A 23,810-nucleotide genomic window follows, 5' to 3' on the forward strand; every position below is an offset into this window, starting at 1 on the left:
GCTGACAGAAAACACAAAGGGTCATGTTCGTTGTCTATTTTAGAGAGCTTTTTATTTTTCGTTACAGACATTTGCAAAATTTTCCATAGAATCAGGTTCACACTTTCCATTATCACTTCTTTTGATGAACTGCTTCTAAGTTTCTGTAGAAAATAATGCAAAATGTTTACCCTTATTTTAATGAAATAATTAAAATGTTTTAAAGATCACACACAGGCCACCCATTCCTCTAATCCAGTTTATTCATCCTCAGCAAAAAGGGGAAAAGAATCAAATAAAAGGAGAACATAAAACAGAATTGTTCTGGTTTTATACATTTAACTAAATATGCAGCTCTATGCTAATGTGTAAGTAAATCAAAACAATATATGGTTAAATAAAATTTATTTTAAGATACAGAAAGATAACATTTCTTAAATGTTCCCATCGGCACTCGAGATGACGGGTCGCAGAAATACCAAAATAAAACCACCCACTACGCCACTCTACACGTCGCTCCCGCCATCCTTCAGTCATTCCTCGCACCAGAGGAAGGGGGCCAGTAAGAGAAGGAAGCAGAGAGGGAAGTGAGGAAGAAGAGTGAGATGAGCATTGGGACCAGCACACTCAAGTAGTGTGACTGGGGTAGGAGGAGGAAAATATGGAACAGACTAGCATACTACAACAACAAAAAAATGAAGCAATGTATTATGCATGCTTTCTAAGTGGTCTGCTTGTATGGCCATACGAATAGAGCCATAGTTTGACAGTCCAGTGAGTCAGGGATTGTGTAGTGTGTATGTAAAAAATAAAGGGAGTAAGAGTGCACGGGGTATTACAAAACAGAAAGAGCATTAACAGCAACAGCATCACTTATTCAAAGAGCAGCAGGCAGAGAAGGGCTTCTGCTTCAGAGAGGTTCTGTGTGTGTGTGTGTGTGTGTGTGACTCTAGTCCATTTGTTCAGACTCTAATCCAGCTGAGAGAAGCGGAGGAGTAGGCTGCAGTACAAGGGTTTGTGGTCCGGTTTGTAGTCAAACCAGTCTAGCAGAGTCTCATAAGAACAAACACGGTCACACAACAACTGACCCATGTCCGGGGACGACGACATCCTTAACACACGCTAATTCAATCCAATGCCATGCAGGAGCCATTGGGTGAGGAGGCAGCAGAGAAGGGGGGGGGGGGGGGGGGGGGGTAAAGGTCAACATTCCACCCTACAACCTGAGTGGTCAAGGGACAGACAGGGCTATGTTCCGTTTATCTGTCACCAATGATGTACTGAAAACCTGCTTACCAAGATGACCAAGGAGCCGAGAAAGGGGGCAGTTTCATTTAGAAGGTACTGGTGCAGACAGCTTAATCTTTTGTGATCAGTGAAACAAAGACTGAGGGGTAAGATTGTTGTTGAGCGATGGCTCTGCTGTGTTATTTATAAAAAAATAAAAAAAATAAAAAAAAAAGAGTTTGCCAGCTAACTTGGGTAAATATTGTGAAATAACTTAATTCTTTAGAAAGATACGTTTGAAATGGGCATGGTCCAATTTACTCAACCAAAAACACATAGCTAAGTTGAGCTTTCTTAAATGAAGCTGAAAATCAATAGTTACTTCTGTTTGTTCATCAAAGATAGCTGGCTAACCCATTGATCCTGCTTTGTAGTATATACCCCTCTGACAAGTTAAGGCTGTGTGAAAACGAACGTGCGATAGTGACAGTGTGGCTCCAGAGGTTGCCATGGTGACCATGTCCAAGGCAGTGTCCAAACTGTTCCCCTCTGGAGGGGTAAAGACTAACAGGAGTGGGTCAACAACCCTCCGCACCAGAATGGTGGGGTAAGTGTGGATCTATTACAACCATGCTCTCTCCTTCTTCCCCTTCCCTCCCTCCCTCTCTTCCTTGCTCTCTCTTACGTCCCCCTCCCTATTTAAGTGCCTCTTGTCTGTTGTGTGGATGGGTGGTGACGGGCGGGCAGCGGGGGCAACTCAAGAGCACTCTTCTCCGATGCGTTGGCACGAGCGGCCCACCTTGCGGTCCAGCTTCACCATCTTGAGGACGGCCTCCTCGCGCCCACGTCCCAGGTGGTCGAACAGGCAGTCGTGCTGCTCAGGTAGACGGTGGAGCATGCAGAACACGTAGCCTAGAAGACAAAACAAAATAGGGGAGGGAAACAATGAGAGAAAGAGGGGAGGCAAAAAACGAGAAAGAGAGTGAGAACGAGACAGAAAATGAGAGAATGTAAAAATCTGTGTGAAGTCGGGGTGAGGAGACACGGGGTGAGGAGACACGGGGTGAGGAGACACGGGGTGAGGAGACACGGAGTGAGGAGACACGGAGTGAGGAGACACGGGGTGAGGAGACACGGGGTGAGGAGACACGGGGTGAGGAGACACGGGGTGAGGAGACACGGGGTGAGGAGACACGGGGTGAGGAGACACAGGGTGAGGAGACACAGGGTGAGGAGACACGGAAAGCAAGGGCAGACGTGTTCAGATGCGTTTGCTCTGTTCCCTATGTAGTACTGACCACAGCGACAGGAGCCCAGTTCCTGCTGTACCAGCTCCAGTTTGGTTTGGCAGCGATAGCAGCGCCGGCGGTTTTTCTGCTTGGGTCCTCGGCTAGGCTCCTCGCTCGCCGCCTCCCCCTCCAAGTCCCGCCGTGCCCGTTTCTCTGGTGACGCCTCGCTCTCCGACCCTGAAACTGAAAGAACAGAAGGTTACACGGTTACAGAGTAACCATGGGATGTTCAATATTGCACAGAAATATACACAGAGAGCAGGAGCATGGCTGTACCTGATTCGCAAGGACGTTTTGTGGGTGTACAGAGGGTGCCTTGGGCTGTTTCTGTGCATGACGATACTCCTGTGGAAGAAAAAGAAGAGCAAGACAAGGGAATCATTCTTCATTGATCAAGAGCCCAAATGTGTGTCACCTAGACCAAGATGTTTTGGAGCCAGAAAAACAATATCAGAACCTTGAAGGATTTAAGACCTCGTGTCCATGCTATGCAACCAGATAAGCTCAAATCCTGACATGCCAAGTCTATTTACGTCAACATATCACTTGACTTACATTCTTAACATGAAGGTTAAAAATACTAAGGATGTGCATCTTTCCCTTTCAAGATGATTCGACATGTATCTAGATACATTGGCTCCGATACGATACAGGAACGATACGTTTTAGTTTGAAACGAGTCTGTGCAATTCGGTTAGTTAGAGAACAAATCGATTCGATGCGCCAACATCTGTTGCATAACATTTTTTTATTCTAAATTAATGCTGCTGATGGAGCTCATGAGCTGGGCCTCTCTGAGCTGGATCTGTCTGAGCTGGGCCTCTCTGAGCTGGGCCTCTCTGAGCTGGGCCTCTCTGAGCTGGGCCTCTCTGAGCTGGGCCTCTCTGAGCTGGGCCTCTCTGAGCTGGGCCTGTATGAGCTGGGCCTCTCTGAGCTGATGCGTGCGTGTTTAAATCAAATAACATTTTATTGGTCACATGCACCGAATACAAGTGTAGACTTTACAGTGAAATCCTTACTTACGAGCCCATTCCCAACAGTGCAGTGTTAAAAAGTAAGACAAATATTTGCTAAAGGCAATAGTAACACAAAAACGAGGCTTTATACAAGAGGTATGTCAATTATGTATGCACTATGTAGGGGGGGTGGCAATGTAGCCTTTTTTTTGTCTCCCACTTTGGTTCTGAAATCACCATCACCCACTAATTAACTTGTCATTTTAGCAGATTAAGTGCTTGAGCTAGTAATGTATCAATATTTATCGTAGACAAATTAGCTATGACGTAGGCAATGAATATATAGCACAATTTGGATTTCACCCCCCCCCATCTAAAAATCGAATGGTTTTGACCGCTTGGAAGTTCTCGCTTCCGCCACGCAGTGCGCCTCGCAAAAGTGATTGCTGTCCTCGTTAGTAGATGATCAACTTTACCCTGTATATCAAAAAAATATATATACACTGATTGTTTAAAGCAAAACTACCCAAACTATTGCTGATGGTGAACCTGAAAAATCTAAAAATATATTGGAAACCCCAATTCTGCAGGTATAGCCAGTTGAGAGTTGTGTTTCTGATAGATTACTACTACTCCAGTAAAACACAATTTTTAACAGTGCCTTCGGAAAGTATTCAGACCCCTTGACTTTTTCTACTTTGTTACGTTACAGCCTTATTCTAAAATTGATTAAATATAGCTTAGGAAAAATAAAAATAAATAATAAAATCACACACACACACACACACACACACACACACACACACAAACCCCATAATGACGAAGCGAAAACTGGTTTAAACATTTTTGCAAATTTAAAAACAGAAATACCTTATTTACATAAGTATTCAGACCCTTTGCTATGGGACTCCAAATTGAGCTCAGGTGCATCCTGTTTCCATTGATCATCCTTGAGATGTTTCTACAACTTGGAGTCCACCTGTGGTAAATTCACGTGATTGGACAGGATTTGGAAAGGCATACACCCCTCTATATAAAAAGGTCCCACAGTTGACAAGTCAGAGCAAAAACCAAGCCATGAGGTTGAAGGAATTGTCCGTAGAGCTCCGAGACAGGAATATGTCGAGGCACAGATCTGGGAAAGGATAGCAAAAAATGTCTGCAGCATTGAAGGTCCCCAAGAACAAAGTGGCCACCATCATTCTTAAATGGAAGAAGTTTGGAACCGCCAAGACTCTTCCTAGAGCTGGGCGCCCAGCCAAACTGAGCAATCGGGAGAAAAGGGCCTTGGTCAGGGAGGTGACCAAGAACCTGATGGTCACTGACAGAGCTCTAGAGTTCCTCTGTGGTGATGGGAGAACCTCCCAGAACCATCTCTGCAGCACTCCACCAATCAGGCCTTTATGGTAGAGTGGCCCGACGGAAGCCACTCCTCAGTAAAAAGGCACATGACAGCCCACTTGGAGTTGGCCAAAAGGCACCTAAAGACTCTCAGACCATGAGAAACAAGATTCTTTGGCCTGAACAAACCAAGATTGAACTCTGGCCTGAATGCCAAGCGTCAACATCGGAAAGAAACCTGGTACCATCCCTACGGTGAAGCACGGTGGTGGCCGCATCCTGCTGTGGGGATGTTTTTCAGCGGCAGAGACTGGGAGACTAGTCAGGATCGAGGATAAGATGATCATAGCAAAGTACAGAGACGTCATTGATGAAAACCTGCTCCAGAGCATTTGCATTATGAAAGTGCTGCACAGATGTGCAAGATCAGGAACAAGCCGGGCAGTGTGTGCAGTTTAACCAGTACTGATATTGCCTGGGGTTGTTTGGCACGTAAAATGACTTGTAGATCAGCGACTGTCAACACAGTTACATGCAGTTTGACACTGAAGGAGAGGACTTCAGTTGTTAAAAAAATATGAGTTATTTTCTGAAGGTAGACAGAATGGAATGAGCCAAACATTTTAGTGAACCAGCAATTTGTAATGCTTGAATCTACTTTCTGACCGATGCATGCTACATTTGGTTTTGGATCCACGGACCGATGCACTTACATCTTAAACATTTGAATCGGGAACCGATGCGTATTGGTGAATGGTTACACCCCTAAACAAAAACCAACCACAACAAGAAACTGCAATTGGTTGAAAACTGGAGATCTTCAGTGAAATTCTAGGAGAACCAAGCAGGTCTTAAAAGATGGTCAACGTGACCATGCTGCCCAACTATGATTCCAATCTGGGCCAGGCTTAGTACATGTATTGCCAATGGAGTGAGACACACACACACAACTCCTCCCGAGGCAGAAATAGAAGCAGGCTGTCACCATATCAGTCCAACATTACAGACCTCTGCCAATATAGACTTCATGAAATGCATACGTATACACACACTTCCCTCCCTATCTTATTTGACAGCGGAGCAAAAATATTTCAAATTGTGTCTATACTCCAGCATTTTGGAGATGAGATCAAATGTTTCACAAAGCGACAGTATGGAATGTCACCTTTTATTTGAGGGCATTTCCATTAGTGCTGGTCGGTGTACTGTATTTTACTACACACAGATGTACGGTTTGGGTATTTGAATGTTTGGTTTGTTAAAATGTGATATGCCGTGTGTAACGTCAATTTGTATAATGTACACAGCTACATGTGCCACTTTCCACACAGACCTAGCCCCGTCACTCCAGGAGTGCATGTTGTCGTTGCTTGACCACGAGATACTTCTGTTCAGTCTGCATGGTTAATGCAGCACATGCAACAATGTTGACAACAGCAATGTTATTTTCACTTTGCTTCTTAATATAAATCCACAAGCATTCTATAAATTGCACCATTAGTTCCGTACATCTGCAAAAAGCTAGTTTGTCTTTTCTTAGCAAGTTTTACTTAAATTGTGTTATACGCTAATGCTAAATCGCTAGTTAGCTAGCTAATAAAATGTAAGAGAGCAAACGTAGTTAGCTTACACAGCTTGATTAATAGTGATGGTGTAGGCCTAAATCTGCATGTTTGTGCAACAGTATATTCTAAATCAAAGAGGAATAGGCGAAGCATGAATGTTGGCTACATGAAAAAAACATTTATCTAGTGAACGATTATAGGGTTCCCTAGGAAACACTGACCAACACCAACGCATTTTCATTCATTGCCATGTCAAACACTATATTTAAAGTGTCCACTATTATATTATAACTATAGAATGATAATTATTCATTTCCATGATTCCAACAGTTCAATGTGTGTTTTGATCTAACTCGGAAGTCAAATCACAATTGCAACATTTGGTTAAAAATAAGGCCTCGATTTTTCGCCCATATTTTGCAGCCCTACGTGGGAGTGTGGGAATTCTCAAATGAATGCAGGAAATGCACAGATTTATGAAAATGATGGAAATTATTTTCGGTTAAAGTTGAATTGAACAGTATAAAACAATCAGAATGGATAAAGACCCATTGAAATCACTTGTATAGATTGTATAGTAAGTGTTGCCATACTAGGGTAACACACTACTCAAAGCAAATGTAGAACTTTTATAATACACTCAAATAAACATACCGTCAAAAGTCAAACATTTAAAAAAATTATAATTAAATACTGTGATATATTTTGGCCATAATCGCCCAGCCCTAATTTCCATACAAATCTGTTTTACCATTTAGAAGTCAAAGAACTATATGCATCTAGTCCCCCCCCATTTGAAGAAGTCTTAAGTACTTTGACAACTTTAACACACTAAGTGAATTTGTCAAAGGTTTTTGGGAATGCATTTGCAGTTTGTTTCTCAGATTATGTTTCGCCCAATAGGAACTGAATGGTGAGTAACGTAGTGTCATTTGAGTCACTTTTATTGTAAATAAAAATAGATGTTTCCTTAACACTTATATTAAATGTGGATGCTACCATGTTCGAGGCACAAAGATCATATCACCCCCCCCTTCCCCCAATCAATTTAATTTTGCTTTTACATTTTCATAATTTAGCAGACTGTCTTATCCTGAATGACTGACAGCAGCAATTAGGGTTAAGTGCCTTGCTCAAGGGCACATCGACAGAGCCTTACAGGCTTGGGGATTCAAACCAGTAACCTTTCAGTTACTGGCCCAACGCTCTAATTGCTAGGCTACCTGCCACCCTTAAGGGTGATTCACAATATATATAATTTCTTAGGCTCACTAAATAAGCTTTGTTTAAAAAAGTCAATCTAATTCAGGGATAAATATACCTATTCCACAACCATAAGACCCACTAATCATTTAATTTTATCAAAATAGTTTAACCAGCTTTTTTGCAAAAATATATATATATATATATTTTTTTTTTTTAACCACTGATCTCTGGCTTTCATGTCTATGGAAATGGCCTTTTTGTTACAAATTTAACCAGAACCATAATGCACATTCATTCACTAATGACAAATGTCTTGTAGCAGGAATAATAGAAAATGAACACAGGTCTCGAACAATCCCACAAGCACAAGCCCACGTGCAAGTGAGTATTCAGCTAATCTTTATATTTCAAGTTTAGCCAACTTGGAACTACTTGCTAGCTAACAAGGCAGAACAGTTCAATTATGAACACACCCTTCTGTTCATCTCCAACTGTTTGAACAGCATGCTAGCCTGTCTACTTCGTTTAGATGTTGAAATCAAGTGGCTTATCTTCTCAGAATGAGAACAAGTTGCCAACTCCTTACATAATTGTGTTTTATGCTTATTGCACATTAATAAAAACAGACTAGACAGCTAGTATAAGTCTTTGGATAAAATGCTGCTAGCAGTACAATACTGGGCGGACAAACTTGAGCATTAATTTTCTAGAATCAATGTTAATTGATGCTCCTGTTTTAGTAGTGTCTCCTCTGCTCACAATCTGAGGAGTTGAGACATAAAAAGGGTATCGCTAGAAAGGTTAACTACTCTACTACAGTAAAATAGAGTAGTTAACCTTTCTAGCGATACCCTTTTTCTGTCTCAACTCCTCAGATTGTGAGCAGAGCAGACACTACTAAAACAGGAGCAAAAGTAAATAGCGAGTTAAAACCGCTTGTGAGAGAAGTGATCGCTGATCTTCGATGTTGTGAGTGACAGGGGGAGGGGCTTGGTGTGTGTGTGAGTAAAATGGGGAAAGGCTATACGGACATGCTTGATGACGCATGTCACTCAGCTGAGAGTCGAGTGTAGAGAGGAATGGACTCAGTTCAAACTGGCATCAGCAGCATGACATGAGGTAAAACTTGTACCTCAAGTTGTTTATTTCGATGGGCGGGGGATAAATAACTTATACAAGTTTCTAGCTACAAGCACAAACTAGCAAGCTGGGAAGGGCAACTGACTGAACAAAATCCATTAGCCTTCACTCGACTCTCACTGCACGACATACGTAAAAAATATGGGCACCAGGTGTGTCCGTATAGCCTCCCCAGAGAATATGAGAAGGTGTACACAGCACAGAATGGAGCTAGTGACACGAAACCAAAAAGTCAACATGAGAACAAGCGGACAAAAACCTTGATTCTTGTGATAAAGGCATTTGGAATATTGTGCTAAAAAACATTTAAATTCATTCGATATCACTCAGCCCGAGGTGAGATGTTAGTAGTTGAGGGGGTATCATTATTCATGATTCATTAATGATTATCCGTAATCATGTTACCATCCACATTTATGTAGGTGTTCAGAAACATTTTATTCACAATCAAAATTGGCTAATAAATGACAATACATTACTCACTATTCAGTTCCTATTTGCCAAAACATAATCCGAAACTCAACAGTCCCACCTTTTTCCATTGTCAGTAATACAATTTTGCCCATATTCTTGATGAAGAATGTTATGCTCACTGGTGTCACAACAAAATCCACCAAATCCGTTAAATAGGACTGCTAATAGTTATATTGAACATACTGTGATCGAAGAAAAATAGCACAGAGCTTAAATTTCTTAAAAAAAAAGGTTAATCATACCTGGTTTTAGTCATTTAAGTTCAGACTGGAACATTTTTCATGTAAATATACACTCACAACTAACTGGTGAGATGCTGGAGGTTTAGAAAGGGTTGCAAGAGTCTGAGGAAAAATAATAAAAATGTCTCGACCAACCAGCTGAAAATCCCTGCATTGCGTGCTAGTAATATGGGACCAAATACTACATTTGTAGTACTTTCTATACTGTCGCCTCATATTTAACATTTGATCTCAAATCCAAAATGCTGGAGCAGAGAACCAAATTTTTACATTTTAGCTTCACTGTCCAATGAAATACAGAGGGGACTGTATGTGGACTAAAGCGTGCACTCTTCTCTTCCTCATTGACATCTAATACTAAGAGATGTAGTGTTTGTCCAGATTGAAGATGTAGATACAGTGCATTCGGGAAGTATTCAGATCCCTTGACTTTTTCCACATTGTTACATTACAACCTTATTCTAAAATGGACTATATTGTTTCCCCCCCACCTCAACAATCTACACACAATATCCCATAAAAAGACAAAGCAAAAACAGGTTTAGAGATTTAAAAAAAAAAATGCATTACAAAAAACTGAAATATCACATTTACATAAGTATTCAGACCCTTTACTCAGAACTTTGTTGAGGCACCTTTGGCAGCGATTACAGCCTTAAGTCTTCTTGGGTATGATGCTAAAAGCTTGGCACACCTGGATTTAGGGATTCTCTCCCATTCTTCTCTGCAGATCCTCTCAAGCTCTGTCAGGTTGGATGGGGAGTGTCGCTTCACAGCTATTGTAAGGTCTCTCAGGATGTTTGATCGGGTTCAAGTCCGGGGTCTGGCTGGGCCACTCAGACTTGTCCTGAAACCACTCCTACACGGTCTTGGCTGTGTGCTTAGGGTCGTTGTCCTTTTGGAAGGTGAACCCTCGCCCCAGTCTGAGGTCCTGAGCGTTCTGGAGCAAGTTTCCATCAAGGATCTCTCAGTACTTTGCTCCGTTTATCTTTCCCTAGATCCTGACTCTAGTCTCCCAGTCCCTGCCGCTGAAAAACATCCCCACAGCATGAATCTGCCACCAACATGATTCACCGTAGGGATGCCAGGTTTCTTCCAGACGTGACGCTTGGCATTGAGGCCAAAGTGTTCAATCTTGGTTTCGTCAGACCAGAGAATCTTGTTTCTCATGGTCGTAGAGTCCTTTAGGTCCCCTTTGGCAAACTCTGGCCACTACCATAAAGACTTGATTGGTGGAGTGCTGTAGAGATGGTTGTCCTTCTGGAAGGTTCTCCAATCTCCATAGAGGAACTCTAGAGCTCCGTCAGAGTGACCATTGGCTCCTTGGTCACCTCCCTGACCAAGGCCCTTCTCCCCGATTGCTCAGTTTGGCCGAGCGGCCAGCTCAAGGAAGAGTCTTGGTGGTCCCAAACTTTTTCCATTTAAGAATGATGGAGGCCACTGTTTTCTTGGGGATATTCAATTCTGCAGACATTTTTTGGTACCCTTCCTCATATCTGTGCTTCGACACAATCCTGTCTCGGAGCTCAACAGACAATTCCTTCAACCTCATGGCTTGGTTTTTGCCCTGACATGCACTGTCAACTGTGGGACCTTAGACAGGTGTGTGCCTTTCCTAATCATGTCTAATCAATTGAATTTACCACAGGTGGACTACAATCAAATTGTAGAAACATCTCAAGAATGATCAATGGAAACAGGATGCACCGGAGCCCAATTTCAAGTCTCATAGCAAAGGCTCGGAATACTTAAGTAAATAAGGTATCTGTTTCTTCTCTTCTAAAAACCTACTTTCGCTTTCTCATTTTTATTTAACTAGGCAAGTCAGTTAGGAACACATTCTTATTTACAATGACAGCTTACCAAAAAGCAATAGGCCTCCTGCAGGAACGGGTATACATTTTTTTTTTTTTTATGACAACACACACATCACGACAGGAGACAACACTACATAAAGAGAGACTTAAGACAACATAGCATGGAAGCAAGTTAGCAACACAACATGGTACAAATATTATTGGGCACAGACAACAGCGAAAAAGGGCAAGAAAAGTGGAGACAATACATCACGCAAAGCAGCCACCACTGTCAGTAAGAGTATCCATGATTGAGTCTTTGAATGATGAGATGGAGAAAATAAAAACTGTCCAGTTTGAGTTTGTGTTGCAGCTCGTCCCAGTTGCTAGCTGCAGCGAACTGAAAATAGGAGCGACCCAGGGATGCATGTGCTTTGGGGACCTTTAACAGAATGTGACCGGCAGAACGGGTGTTGTATGTGGAGGATGAGGGCTGCAGTAGATATCTCAGATAGGGGGAGTGAGGCCTAAGAGGGTTTTGTAAATAAGCATCAACCAGTGGGTCTTGCGACGGGTATACAGAGATGACCAGTTTACAGAGGAGTATAGAGTGCAGTGATGTGTCCTATAAGGAGCACTGGTGGCATACCTGATGGCCGAATGGTAAAGAACATCTAGCCGCTCGAGAGCACCCTTACCTGATGATCTATAAATTACGTCTCCGTAATCAAACCTGGGTAGGATGGTCATCTGAATCAGGGTTAGTTTGGCAGCTGGGGTGAAAGAGGAACGATTACGATAGAGGAAACCAAGTCTAGATTTAACCTTAGCCTGCAGCTTTGATATGTGCCAAGAGAAGGACAGTGTACTCCTAAGTACACTACCTCAAGCTCTAAACCCTCAGACGTAGTAATCACACCTGTGGGGAGAGGGGCATTCTTCTTTCCAAAACAAAGGTCATGTGGTTAGGTGATGTTCAGAAGAAGGTTAAGGGCAGAGAAAGCTTGTTGGACACTAAGAAAGCTTTGTTGAGAGCATTTATCACAAAATCCAGGGAGGGGCCAGCTGAGTATAAGACTATCATCCACATATAAATGGATACGAGAGCTTCCTACTGCCTGAGCTATGTTGTTGATGTATATTGAGAAGAGTGTGGGGCCTAGGATCGAGCCTTGGTGACAGGCAGTGTCTGAGACAGCAGATGTTCTGACTTTATACACTGCACTCTTTGAGAGAGGTAATTAGCAAACCAGGCCAAAGACCCCTCAGAGACACCAATACTACTTAGCCGGCCCACAAGAATGGAATGGTCTACTGTATCAAAAGCTTTGGCCAAGTCAATAAAAATAGCAGCACAACATTGCTTAGAAACAAGGGCAATGGTGACATCATTGAGGACCTTTAACTTCATTAGGGTAGGGGGCACGATTTTCACCTCCGGATGAAAAGCGTGCTCAAAGTAAACTGCCTGCTACTCAGGCCCAGAAGCTAGGATATGCATATAATATAAACACTCTAAAGTTTCCAACACTGTTCAAATAATGTATGTGAGTATAAAATAACTGATATGGCAGGCAAAAACCTCAGAAAAATCCACCCAGGAAGTGGGATGTTTTTATGTTTGTAGTTTTCTATTGAATGCCATTACAGTATCCATTGACTTAGGACTCAAATTGCACTTCCCATGGCTTCCACTAGATGTCAACAGTCTTTAGAAATTGTTTCAGGCTTGTATTCTGAATTAGGGAGTAAGATCACTTTGAATGAGTGGATCATTCAGTGTCTCAGAGGTTTTTCATGCGCACGACCGAGAGCACGCCTTTCTTGTTTTCCTTTTATATTGACAAAGCTTTTGTCCAGTTGAAATTCTATTGATTATTATGACTAAAAACAACCCGAGGGTTGATTATAAACATCGTTTGACATGTTTCTACGAACTTTACTGATACTTTTTGGATTTTTCGTCTGTCTGTTGTGACTGCCTTTGAGCCTGTGGATTACTGAACAAAACGCGTGAACAAAATGGAGGTTTTTGGATATAATGAGGGACTTTATCGAACAAAGCAAACATTTGAGTAAATGGGAGTCTTGTGACTGTAACCATACGAAGATCAAAGGTAAGTGATTAATTTATCACTATTTCTGACTTGTGCAACTACTTGGCTGGTAACTATTTGTAATGATTTGTCTGCTGGGCGCTGTTCTCAGATAATCACATGGTATGCTTTCGCCGTAAAGCCTTTTTGAAATCTGATACCGTGGTTGGATTAACAAGAAGTTAATCTTTAAACCGATGTATAACACTTGTATGTTTTATAATGAGTATTTCTGTTTTTGAATTTGGCGCTCTGCAATTTCACTGGATGTTGGCCAGGTGGGACGGTAGCGTCCCACACCCCCTAGAGAGGTTAACGTTGCTATGACCCATCCATAACCTGAGCGGAAACAAGATCACATACCAGAGAGTATACTAAAGACATCAGGAAAGCCAGTCAGTTGATTATTGACAAGTTTTTCCAACACTTTTGATAAACAGGGCAAAATAGAAATAGGCCTATAACAGTTAGGATCGGCTTGATCTCCCCACTTAAATAAAGGACGCACTGCAGCTGCCTTCCAAGCAATGGGAACCTCCCCAGAGAGGAGAGACAGGTTTAAAAGGTCAGAGATAGGCTTGGCGATGATAGGGGCAGCAACCTTAAAGAAGAAAAGGTCTAAACCATCTGACCCAGATGTTTTTTTGGGGTCAAGTTTAAGGAGCTCCTTTAGCACCTAAGTAACTTTAGCACCTCAGTAACAACCATATCATCACCATTAAGGGACATGGGCAGCTGTGAGGAGGAGGGTTAATTCTCCAGGTCTTTAACCGTTCTCTAGAACTTCTTGGGGTTAGACCCACAGAGAGAGAACTGCTCCTTAAAGTAACTAACTTTGGTCTTCTGGATAGCCTGAGCTCACTTATTTCTCATTTGCCTGACTGAGAGCCAGTCAGCCTGAGTATGCGTGTGCCGAGGGTTTTGCCAAATGCAATTCTTGAGGTGGAGTAACTCTGCAAGTTCACGGTCAAACCAGGGGCTGAACCTGTTTTTAATTCTCATTTTCTTTATGGGGGTGGGTTTGTTAACAATACCACTGAAAATATCAAAAAAGGTCCAAGCATCTTCAACAGAGAGGATCAAGCTGATTCTATTGCATTTTTCAGAGGCCAGGTCATGAAGGAAGGCTTGCTCATTAAAGTTTTTTAGCAACATAATGAGTTCCTCATTATGGGGTATTGTGTGTAGATTGATGAGGATTTTTTTTTATAGATGTAATACATTTTAGAATAACGCTGTAATGTCAAACTGTGAAAAAAGGGAAGGGGTCGTAATACTTACCGACTGCACTGTATAAACCATATAGATTGAAAATGCTGAAGAGTGAGGGTCCGGTCATATGAGATTTAGTTAGAACTTGGTGTGATTGCATGACTGACAATGATCTCAGCTATGGTAATTCATTCAAAGGTTTCAGAATGTGCACCATGTCAAAAATCAAAAGTTGTGGACCCTCCATCTTACCCTCCTGTGTAGTTAATGTGGGGACAGGGTCTTCGGTTGACACCGATGGCTGCTCGGAGCTAGTGGGTGGTGACGACGATAGGGATTGGCTACTGTTGCTGCTCGTCTCGCCACTGAAGACAGACAATTGGCTACTGTCAGTGCTTGGGCTGGGCTTTGAGGTACAGTCCTCGTCTGTCTGCTTCTGCTCGATATCTGAAAAGACAGACAAAATAATGCTATTTAGTGACCCCTAGCACCACATATTGTACATTGGCTCTTAATGGAACAGCAGCTTCAGAGCATTAGTACACACAAACATACACATGTGGGGGCCTGCGTCACCATTCCCTCTCCCCAAAACATCATTCAGAATCGCAGATGGTCTGGCCTGAGAGGATGTCAATGCCTCAGAATGACCCTTTAGCATGATTAGGGCTGTGGCGGTCACCAAATTGTGTCAGCCGGTGATTGTCAAGCAAATAACTGTCGGTCTCACAGTAACTGCAAGTTAATTAACCTAAACACATTTGGCGTCTCCTGGTTTCCACAAGCCACTTATGCAGACCATTGGAACATCTACATTTAAAAAGTATAATAAATCCATGTAATATAGCCTACACCTTCACAATAAATCCATTATTTATTTTAGACAGGTCTAATAAGCATGATATGAAGAAAATGTAGTCCAATTCAGAATAGCATACTCTGAGTTGACCTTATGTTAGGTCCTGATGTGGCTATGCCAAATGGCTGTGAGCTACACTAGTTCATTTAGCAGACAAGATTTGCTTAGAATTACATGACATTTTATAGTATGAAGAAAACTGAACAAAGCTGAATAAACTATAAAAAAATTATGCAAACAATTTGCGGGAGTGCACACACTAAGCAAATCCAATCTGCGTTGAGCAGTTAAAGCAATAGGTACTCGTATAAGCTTCACTTAACCTGTTTGGTATAGGGGGCAGTATTGAGAATTTTGGAAAAAATATGTTCCCATTTTTAACTGCCTCCTACACCAACTCAGAAGCTAGAATATGCATATTATTGTTCAGGTTTGGATAGAAAACACTCTGAATTTTCTAAAACTGTTTGAATGGTGTCTGTGAGTATAACAGAACTCCTATGGCAGGCAAAAACCTGACAAGGTTTCAAGCAGGAAGTACCCTGTCTGACAAGGAGTCGTGCGTCTTACCTCTTTTTATTGAAAAGTAAGGATCTTAGCTGTAACGTGACAATTCCCAGGGCTCCAATAGGCTCTCAGAGCCCGCGAAATAACTGAAGGTTTACGAGGGAACCTCAGGTTGAAATATATTATCGCCTTTTGTAAGTGGATGCTCGGAGGACCTTTCAATGATGCGCGTGCATGAGTCGCTTCTGAGGAGAAATTTTATTCGGCTGTTTAGGCTCAATGCATACTCCCGGTCGGAATATTAACACTTCTCTACGACATAAATGGCATAAAAATTGGTTTTAAACAGCGGTTGACATGCTTCGAAGTACGGTAATGGAATATTTAGACATTTTTGACACGCCAATGCGCCATGCGCGACACCGCGAAGAAGCATTCTAGAACTCACGAACAAAACGTCGCTGTTTGGATATAACGATGGATTATTTGGGACCAAACCAACATTTGTTATTGAAGTAGAAGTCCTGGCAGTGTATTCTGATGAAGAACAAGCAAGGTAAGAACATCTTTCTTATAGGAAATGTGATTTTGGTGGATGCTGACCTGGGTGGGTATCTAAATAGCTAGCCCTGTAATGCCGGGCTATGTACTTAGATTATTGCAAAATGTGCTTCATCCGAAAAGCTATTTTAAAATCGGACATATCGAGTGCATAGAGGGGTAATGTATCTATAATTCTTAAAATAATTGTTATGCTTTTTGTGAACGTTTATCGTGAGTAATTTAGCAAACTGTTAGTAAATTCACCGGAAGTTTGCGGTGGTTATGCTTTTTCTGAACGTCACATGCTAATGTAAAAAGCTGGTTTTTGATATAAATATGAACTTGATTGAACAGACATGCATGTATTGTATAACACAATGTCCTAGGTGTGTCATCTGATGAAGATTATAAAAGGTTAGTGCTGCATTTAGCTGTGGTTTGGGTTTATGTGACATGATATGCTAGCTTGAAAAATGGGTGTCTGATTTTTTCTGGCTGGGTACTCTGCTGACATAATCTAATGTTTTGCTTTCGTTGTAAAGCCTTTTTGAAATCGGACAGTGGGGTTAGATTAACGAGATTCTTGTCTTTAAATAGCTGTGAAATAGTCATATGTTTGAGAAATTGAAGTTATAGCATTTCTAACGATTCAAAAATCGCGCCACTGGATTTCAGTGGCTGTTACGTAGGTGGGACGAGTTCGTCCCACATGTACTAGAGAGGTTAAATGAATAACTAACTCCAGTTGTACTACAAACTTTGGGCTGTGTTTTGATTTTTAATACATTTTAAGGCTGCATGATGCGACTAATGATGATTTGAAAAAGTTGCTTGAAAAGGCATGAGCTCTGCTTTGTTTTTTTGTGCAGGCTGTACACACTTCATTAGTCTCTTATTCACCATTTGACAAGCATGGCAGCATCCCCTTTGTGGCTTTAATACACCCCAAAAAAAAAATCCATGCCTTTGTTGTGCCCTTCTCCCCGAGTGCCTGTTCCCGAAGCACTCACTGAGTGCTGTGCGCTCTCCATCACGTGATCGGGTCTTTTTCACAGGCTACAAGTGAAGACAGACACAGGGGACGCAACTGCGCGCATCCTTATCCAATTCCGAGGTGTATATAGAAGATATTGGAAGAACTGTCCACATTTACTTTCCGTCAGCCAACAAGATGAGTAGGCCTAACAGATAGTAGATTGACATTGGGGGATAGCAAAAGCACTAGCCTTAGTACAAAATCGACCTATTCTATGTGAGAAATAACTATTCCAAACAGTCTGGGACAGTTGTGGGATGCAACAGATCCTAAATTAATACAACCACAAGCATTAAAAAAACAAAACATTTAAGCAATGTAGCTGACAACAGATCAGAACATTTAGCTTTAAATATTGATAAACTATTACGCTATTTCTTCACATTATAAGCGCAGCAACGCGCACACGGCAGTAGTCTATAAGCGACAATGTTTCATTAGCCGGAAAACACCATTATCAAAAGTGACCGCAAATGCGATTAGGCATTTTATTATAAAAGACGCATTTTCAATGGTGAAAATGATCTTCCCCAAACTTGAAATTCACATGCTGCTTATGTATGCCAGTTAGGCTCTAAACCCCTTGTAAAGTGGATTAATGGGCTTCATTTTAAAATAAGTTATTTGGACACTTTAGTTGTGATACAAACTTATTAAAACATATAGGCCTATGGGCTAGGCTACATGAGGTGTTCGACTATGATTCGAAAAATTCACAAAAAAAAGAAAAAAGGCTTTGTTTCCTGCCTTATGCTGGGCATCATTCACAAGTGACAATATATAATTCACAGGTGATAGGCTAATATATTCACCCATCAGACTATTCTTGATTTAATCTTGTCTTTACATAATAATATGTGTGACTTTTGTTTTGATTTAGAACGGACCATTATCATGCACCCGTCTTGAAACAGGAGCAGCAGAAAAAAGACATGTCATCTATGCATTTAAATAGCGGATGGAGGACGCTTTCCCGTGATTCATTTTCATGCCATCCAGGAAGGCTATACTCCTATTGTAAAGAACAGCAATGTGCTTAATATTAGGAAAGTTGACAAATAAATATAGAAAGCTGATGGGATCCTCAATTTAGTAAAAGCCATCCCTTTGTTTTATCACGCCATTGCATAGCCTATAGAAAAGTTGCGCAACATGAGCTCGTGGGCCCTCATGAAGTGCTTGATTCGATTTTCGATTACATTTGTATTGATGCCAGAGTGATTAGAGGGACAATAGAGTGCTGAGTACCAGGCAGTTGTCAAGTTTGGTAGACTACTAATGACCATGAGCCGCATCAGAGCTTGGAGAAGCCTAATTACCATGACTAAACTGTCACGTGATATTTGACTGCCTTCATGACTCGTAGCTGCCGGTGTGGCGGTAATACGGTCACTGCAACAGCCCTAAGCATGACCCCATTTTAGGCTACATGGGAGTCTATCCATCAACTCCCAAAACCCAGAGGGCTGCACAAGGTCAAAAAGCAGCTGGGCCTTATCTTAATCCTCTATAGAACCCATTTCTGCTGTCATGGTGCGCTTGTGTATTGAATCTATTCTAGGCAATGTTGCTGCTGAAAAGGCCTACAGAAGCCCATCTCGAAACTTCAGTCACAAGCTCCATTTTAGAGCTGCAATCTTTAACCACAGGAGTATTGAGAGCCAACACCCCAACATACAGCAAAGCATGATATCAGACCTGAGAACATATTTTTCCTGACACCAGTTTTATTCTTGAGATAGCTATTATGTCAATGAGAAGTCCATCTGGAAATTGACTTTTTGGATTCTGAAAATACCCTTTATTTTTACTGCATGCCTTTGGAATATTTCACAGGGATTTTTTTATACCAAAAGGTACATGCATTACTTCTACAAAACATATCTAACAAACCAATAAATGTAACCTAATCGAGGTGTAGAAAAACCTGCCATTTCCATACAGCAGAGACATCACATGACAGGCAGTAATCTGCACCAGGCTGCACACCCCCTTCTGATGTCTCAGGTACACACAGGGCTCTACCACATAACAGAAATCTATTGTCTTCCACACATATGGGAATTTAATTGGATTGCCGCAAGGAAGAGCAAGACTTACCAGCAAAACATTTTGAGCAGAGGTTCATGGTTTTACTGGACCTGGGGAGAGAAAAAAATAAAATAATGGTCAGTCCCAGAAAGGAATGGTACCAAGGTGGAGATGGCCAAATAGGATAAAGGCTCACTAGACACGTCGGTCAATGCAACATGCCCCTCTTATTTGCAACAAAAATCACACTTAAAAAAAAAGAATGCATTTCAAACGGCTCTTGGGACACTCAAACCTGACCCATTTTTTTTGCACCCAGACAGTCAGACGGCTCTGAGGTTGCCATAGCTACGGAGAGTGAGTGAAAACAAACAAATGGCAGGGGTGACAGATGACAAAGTCATGGCAGGGAAGAGAAGGGGGAAACAAACAAAGGCGGGGGTGGGGTAGAGGTTGTAGCAAACAGTTGAAAAGGGAAGGAGCATAAGGTAGCAATAAAGTCAATATTTTTACAGCAACAAATGACAGGTAGGCCTACACCATTGCATTCATTTGATACCATCTCTCACCGGTTAACAAGCGAATCAGTCCAGGCTAATCAATTGTGCCAAGAAGCCTAACCTGACAGGGGCTTTTGACCACCATTGACATTGGCCTGAGGGTTCAAGGGTTCATTACTGACTGAAGTAGGTTAGTCAACTCAACATGGATAACAACTACTACATAAGCTCTATGTGTATCAATCACATTTTTTGCATTACCGTATGTATACATTACACTAAATGTTGTGGTCAGAAATAGCCTAGAAAAAAAATAGGCGTAAATAGAAAAAAAGATGTCTAAAATCAGGTTTACTTCCCTCACAATCCTAATGATGTGTAATAGGCTAACTCATGACAGCAGACTCAACTCCATGAACACAACCCAAACCCTTCCACATAGCCTCAAATCTGTTCAAATCAAATCTCCCACCAAACACGCACCATTTTCTCAGGCTTTCCTTTGAATCCTTTCCTCAATGACATTACATTTCCAGTGGTAGGCTAATGGTTGTTCTCATTCTGGACCTCTGACACTCACTTTAATAGGAGAGCACAATGCATTATGCTGGGATGTTTCTGTTCAGGGCTGTGTGAGCCCTGTCAATACAGGAAAAGGTTGGAACTCCATAGGGTATTCAGCCCATTGTGCCCTCGGGAAGGAATGTGACCAATGGAGTGTTCCAATTGACCTGGGATACATTTAGGACTCATCCTACCATGACCTTAACTGCAATTGGACTTTTCCTCCCAACATCATATGTCATTCAGTGGTAGAGTAACTAGACCTCAACCGACAAGAGGATTGGCAGTATACCTAGAAAGACCTCAATCATAGGTGAGAGTTCTGACAAGCCCCATGCTAGCCTAATCCTTGAATCCTTGCACTACATTGAAGATGCGTTTGCCTACCCACTTTCAGCTAACGCACTATAACCTAATGTCCTCCTTCACTCCCCATCTCGATAAGGGCTTCAACTGAGCAAACATGTTCATCAAAACAGAGTATCAGTCTAGAATGGTTTGTCACTAGCAAAAGAATGTCCTTTGAATTCAGTCAAATTGATATGCACAGGCTCCATTTTACCAGAGAAGAACCAACTGACCTAAAAACAGGAAAGCTGGAAATTCAGCCCAGATTTTTTGAAACTAGCCCACTTCTAAAGGCGAAGCCTATATCCTGCAGTCTCGAGATACAGACTCCCCTCCCAATGTTTTAATGAGATATCTCAAACTGAAGAGGATGTTTGTTCCTGGCTCTAGCTGTAATCAGGCATGCTCAGAAAGGGAGATAGTTTGAACACAGCAGGGAAGGGCTACAAAGAAAGCCGGAGGGCTTCAGTGGGGAAAACTGTGACAAGCTTCAGATGCGTCGAACCAGGTGTTGACCGTAAGAGCCGTAAACATGCTTCCCATTGTGTCACCTGACATTGAGAGGCGTGAGTAATTCTCAGTTCGCTCACATATAAACACACCCTAAAGATCAGCGTGACTGGTTAGAGAGCATGGCAGAAGAAAGAAGGGCAGGCTTTTAGTACATACAATCATCCAGGGAGTAATATCCCAGAGTCCTCCCTCTCGTTGCTACACATGGTGCTTTCAAGACAACTGGGTAAAAAAACAATGTCAATTCATGATGTCAGTGATCTTTAGGTCTGAGCTCTAGAAAGATGCCAGAGATTCCGACTTGGAATTTCAAGTCGTAAACGATTTTCCCCCAGTCAGAGCTCGTTTTTTTCTGAGTTCCCAGTTGTCTTGAACGCACTAAAGTCGGATATTTCCGAGTTCCCCGTTGTTTTGAACGTGGCAATAGTTGACCATACAGGAAGAACTGTCCAGCTCAAACAAAGGCCCCATTTTTATTATTAGTAGGCTATACCCTTTGGTTGGTCGCTCTATTTCACTAAAGATAGTTTAATGTACTGCCTAAATGGGCTCGATTAAATTACATTAAATAAACATTTCCGGTATGTAATCACAACTTGACTGGAATGTGAGGGATGAACGTGCTGTAACTTGATAACTAATGTGGTTACACGGCAATGACAGTCTGGAGAATATTGGATACAAAGTGTCAACGCTTCATCTTTAGTTAGGATATCATTTCTTTAGACTGGATACATTTCCATTTAAGGACACAGAGCCTAACTACAGCGAATGATGATCAGATTATAACCAGAAATTTTAACATAACGCGTTCAGAACCTCAGAACATGATTCGACGCTTTGATATATCTACACTCATGGATAGAGAATGAAAACAAGCCCAAACGTTCAGCAAACCTAAAAACATTCAGATAGGAATCAGTTTTGTAACTCAAACATTTGCCCCAACCCCCACCCGGTATGCCCAACATAATGGCTTTAGCCTAGGCTACATTAATATCCATCCTCATTATCACTACAATAAACCATCTCCACAATACATAATGTGCGACATCTTACCCCCAAAATCCACATGGACACCGAGGTGGTAAGGGTTTGCTGCGCTCACTACCAGTATCCCCCATGACTTCAACAAAATGATCAAGGGTACGCAAGGCTGGGGATGAGACAGGGGCCTTGTCGTTGTAAAGGATCTTCAGCCAACTCAAGTAGCAAATATCCGCTTCTATAAATAGTCCTCGGTGGTCAAATTGGACAACGAAGGTGGATGGCTTTGCCGACACGAGCGGCCACAGGGATCCGAATAGTCCTAAACAGCTTTGGATTAATTGATCATCCAAGTGTCCTCACTGGACTCAAAGCAATCAGCTGGAGCTCGGCTACTACTAACAGCCACAGAGGGGGTGTTAACGCTTTGTCCAACCTGTAACATGAAAGATACAACACAAAACATAAACACCACAACAACAAATATTTCCAACAATCTCAATATTAATCACGAGTATTCGACAGAGTATGCAGCAGTCACATCGAATATCATTCCACTTACACCATGTGCTGCGTCCCCCAATCTTCAGTGGGCCGAACTGTACGAAGTAAGCTGTTCAGGAAACTACCGGTACCTAGACCTTCATTTAGAATAAAACGTACTGTGCCGTATCAACAGAATCAAAATGGCGTTCATTGAACGCAATTCCCACTAGGGTTTCTGACTAACGAATGTAAACTCACACACACACAAGCAATTATTTGGATTCATATATTTTAAACAGAAGCAATATAAAACCGTTTATTTCCTTATTTAACGGTTTGAATCGTTGAAAATGACTATTACCAAAACGCGATAATGAATACGTCCCAACCCATTGGTATTTTTGGGACAAACCAAAACTTGAATCAGCTGTGAAGCAGGAGGATCACCAAATATATTTCACGTCAGAGTAGCCATTTGCACAACACATATTATTCGAAGTCACTTAGCTATCTAAATATATGGATCAAACATATTGCTCAGCGAAAATGGGCAATTGTGAATGCTTGAAGCATGAACGGACAAGCATTCTTGAGATTGCAAACCAATTCTATCTATCGTCTCGCCCCTCCATAGAGTTTAAAATCTTTCACAGTATTAATTGGTAAAGTTACAGAGATGTAAAACATGTCAAATACATACTGACTTACATGGGTCTTCATGACACACAAGTTGTACATGTTTTGTTCCACATCTTTAATACAGTATTGTTTAAAAGCTTGTTTACTAGCTGGTAGGGTATCATGAGGATGGATGGACAAGGGCGCATTTAAAACCTGTATTAATCAGCAATGTTAAAAAAAAGAATTTGTCTTTCAAGTTTGATGAGGGTTGCTAACAATAAGTACTGCAAAA

The 23,810-nt window shown here is 41.7% G+C and overlaps 1 protein-coding gene across 2 annotated transcripts; it reads right to left on the bottom strand.

Moving 5' to 3' along the window:
* Positions 1-26: 26 nt before the first annotated feature.
* LOC115174573 (AN1-type zinc finger protein 3) lies at positions 27-23,398 on the bottom strand. Of its 2 annotated transcripts, XM_029733238.1 has the most exons (7): positions 22,974-23,398; positions 22,484-22,847; positions 19,569-19,609; positions 14,776-14,970; positions 2,772-2,840; positions 2,505-2,678; positions 27-2,118 (listed from the first exon to the last, which is right to left on the bottom strand). In XM_029733238.1, exons 2-7 carry the CDS (start codon positions 22,546-22,548, stop codon positions 1,964-1,966), a joined length of 699 nt encoding a protein of 232 aa, XP_029589098.1. In that variant the 5' UTR covers positions 22,549-22,847; positions 22,974-23,398; the 3' UTR covers positions 27-1,963. The 2 variants fall into 2 exon arrangements, with proteins under 2 accessions (XP_029589098.1, XP_029589099.1); XM_029733239.1 differs by lacking the exon at positions 22,484-22,847.
* Positions 23,399-23,810: the final 412 nt, after the last annotated feature.

The sequence above is a fragment of the Salmo trutta genome, chromosome 35 (genome assembly GCF_901001165.1).
Source record: "Salmo trutta chromosome 35, fSalTru1.1, whole genome shotgun sequence".
NCBI classification, from domain to species: domain Eukaryota; kingdom Metazoa; phylum Chordata; class Actinopteri; order Salmoniformes; family Salmonidae; genus Salmo; species Salmo trutta.